Source organism: Pteropus vampyrus, unplaced genomic scaffold (genome assembly GCF_000151845.1).
Source record: "Pteropus vampyrus isolate Shadow unplaced genomic scaffold, Pvam_2.0 Scaffold219, whole genome shotgun sequence".
In the NCBI taxonomy this organism is placed as follows: Eukaryota; Metazoa; Chordata; class Mammalia; order Chiroptera; family Pteropodidae; genus Pteropus; species Pteropus vampyrus.
In genome coordinates, this window is record NW_011889000.1 from 1,205,157 (window position 1) to 1,206,275 (window position 1,119).

Consider the following 1,119-nt stretch of genomic DNA (forward strand, 5'->3'; position numbering starts at 1 on the left):
AATTGCAGGCGGACATTTTCGCCTTTTAATTATTTTAAGTTTTCACTTTCTTTTCGTTTTTCTCCCCATACACAAGACCCCAGTCTTTCTCTGCTCTGCCCTGCTCTTGGCTCTGAACCTAGGAAGGAGAACTCTCTCTGTTTTCGGCAGCTACTGTGTGCACACTGCTTAGGGCTTCGCCACGCTTCCCTCCCGTGAAATCTCCCAGCTTTCTGAGGCCGTGGTGTTGCTGTGACATTCGCAGCTGGGGACACAGATTGTTAGGGGCAGGCACTTCTTTGCTACTTTACCCCACAGCTGAGCAGAGAGCAGGAACTGGCTGCTTTTGACTTGGGTCCTTGAAACAGTGAGCGACCAGGCAAAAGTACACCAAGATTTGCCCTAACCTCCCCATCCCCCACTCAGATCAAGCCTGATGGGGGAGGGGGACGGGATTCTGGGGTGGGGGCCCAGCAGAGTGGCTGAGGGGTATGTGTGTGTTCAAGGTGCAGGGAGGAGAGGCCATCGGCCAAGGGGCTGGCTCCCCACACTCTGCCTGGCCTGCGAAGTGTCCAGTTAGCATGTCCACTGCCCCCACGTCACAGCCTGAGGACCTGTGGTCACTTCTATTTCAGAAACTCCATCTGAGCGAAGATGTGGCAGGAGCCACCTTCATGGCTGCCGGAAGCTCGACGCCCGAGCTCTTTGCCTCCGTTATCGGTAAGAAACCCCACCAGCCCAGGACACAAGACCTGGGGAGAGCCCAGGCGTGGCGCCCAGACCTGTGAGGGCGTTTGTCAGCTCTGAGCCTCCGTTTTCTCATCAGTGACGGGAGAGTCGGGGAGACAGGAAGTGCATTAGTGGTTCCCCGGGGCAGAACCGCGACGGGGCGGGGTGGGGGAGCCGACAGGTCCAGCGTTTCTCTTTGGGGATGATGCAAGTGTTCTACAATTAGACCGTGGCGACGGTTGTACAATTCTGTGACTAGACTGCAAAATACCGAATTGCTACTTTCAACAGGTGTGATTTGTGGCACGTGAGTTATCTGTTAATAAAGCTGCCCCAGACACCTGGGAGGATCGGGGTAGCTGGTCCGCGCCTGCCCCCCTCGATCTGGCGTTCTCACGGCATCTCAGGAGT

At 56.1% G+C, this 1,119-nt stretch overlaps 1 protein-coding gene across 1 annotated transcript in view; it reads left to right on the forward strand.

Moving 5' to 3' along the window:
• SLC24A4 (solute carrier family 24 member 4) overlaps positions 1-1,119 on the forward strand; it is a 144,551-nt gene that overhangs the window by 93,280 nt on the left and 50,152 nt on the right. Inside the window, exons 5-6 of the mRNA XM_011373183.2 lie at positions 615-699; positions 806-831. Coding sequence (XP_011371485.1) covers positions 615-699; positions 806-831 — 111 coding nt within the window. The remainder of the gene's footprint in view (positions 1-614; positions 700-805; positions 832-1,119) is intronic.